The sequence below is a fragment of the Bidens hawaiensis genome, unplaced genomic scaffold (assembly GCF_021521415.1).
Source record: "Bidens hawaiensis isolate Kalapana, Puna unplaced genomic scaffold, B.hawaiensis_p1.1 tig00041629_1, whole genome shotgun sequence".
Taxonomy (NCBI): Eukaryota; Viridiplantae; Streptophyta; class Magnoliopsida; order Asterales; family Asteraceae; genus Bidens; species Bidens hawaiensis.
Genome location: NW_027497359.1, coordinates 91,264 through 92,447, shown reverse-complemented (window position 1 = coordinate 92,447; position 1,184 = coordinate 91,264). Strand labels below are relative to the sequence as shown.

The window sequence follows — 1,184 nt, the reverse complement described above, 5'->3', positions numbered from 1 at the left end:
GTTGGACGATCATCTTGTGCTTTTGCCAAACATTCATAGGCAATTTTGGTAAATGTGTCCAAAGACTCTGGATCGGGTCCTTTAACTGAAGTAAATAGGGTTTTAGTGATCTCTTCTTTTATCTTAGGATCTAATATTTCCATTATCATTCCATTAACAAAGTGTTCCCTTCCTACGAGTGCAAGCCCCTTATTAATGTATTTTTTATGGTAGGCTACTGTCCCACATAGAATCTAAAATAGAACTACTCCGAAACTGTAAACGTCGGATTGTTTTTTCAAAGTAGCGTCCTTTATATACTGTGGATCCATGTACACAGGTGTACCTACAACATTTCTGGAATACTGAGTGTTGTAATGCTTTTCACTAACAGAGGGGAATATGGAGAGCCCAAAGTCACCAATCTTTGCTTCCAAATTCCCATGTAAGAGAATGTTGGCACTCTTGATGTCACGATGCACTACCTCTTGTCGGTCTCCGTTACTAGTGTGCAAGAAACTTAATCCCTTTGCAGCGTCAATGCATATTTTCAAACGTTGTGCCCATCCATCATTATGATTATCCTTCATGTTTTGTAAATAGTAGCTCAGACTCCCATTGGAAGCATACTCATAAATAAGGATCATTGCACCACGTTCGTCACAAAAACCAACTAGAGTGATTATGTTGGAATGCTTACAACTTGTAAGCATTTCAATTTCTGCATAAAATCCTTGTTCTGCTATCTCATCTTCTACATCCTCAATGTTTTTTATAGCAACTGTGCTGCGTATTTTGGGTACGCGACATTTGTTCTCTGTTTCAATTGCCAAACAATATTCTCTATCTACATGTTCAAGTTCTGATATGTAAACTGAACCAAATCCACCAGACGTCACGATGTTCTCTTTTGAAAAATTCCTAGTGGCGGTCAATATATCGTCAAGTTGAATCCTCATATGTTTCAAGCTCTCCAGCTGCCACAAAATGTGTTTATAGAAAAAGAGAGTGTTGTTAGAATATAAGTTAATCGTGACTTTTTATAATATACATGAGGTGAATCATCATCGTACTCAGTATATCCCACCATTAGCAAAGCTATGGTAGGGTCTGAGGAGGGTAAGATGTAGACAGCCTTACCTCTACCCTATAAGGATAGAGAGGCTGCTTTCGGTGAGACCCCCGGCTCGATAGTAGTTTTGCAT

The 1,184-nt window shown here is 38.8% G+C and overlaps 1 protein-coding gene across 1 annotated transcript; it reads right to left on the bottom strand.

Annotated features, from left to right (window-relative positions):
• Nucleotides 1-233: 233 nt before the first annotated feature.
• LOC143593051 (putative receptor-like protein kinase At5g61350) lies at nucleotides 234-938 on the bottom strand. The gene has a single exon (XM_077072795.1). It carries the CDS (start codon nucleotides 936-938, stop codon nucleotides 234-236), a length of 705 nt encoding a protein of 234 aa, XP_076928910.1.
• Between the last annotated feature and the right edge of the window lie 246 nt (nucleotides 939-1,184).

What these genes read in the sequence shown, in the direction of transcription:
- LOC143593051 (XM_077072795.1), bottom strand. Translation starts at nt 938, where the DNA reads ATGAGGATTCAACTTGACGATATATTGACCGCCACTAGGAATTTTTCA.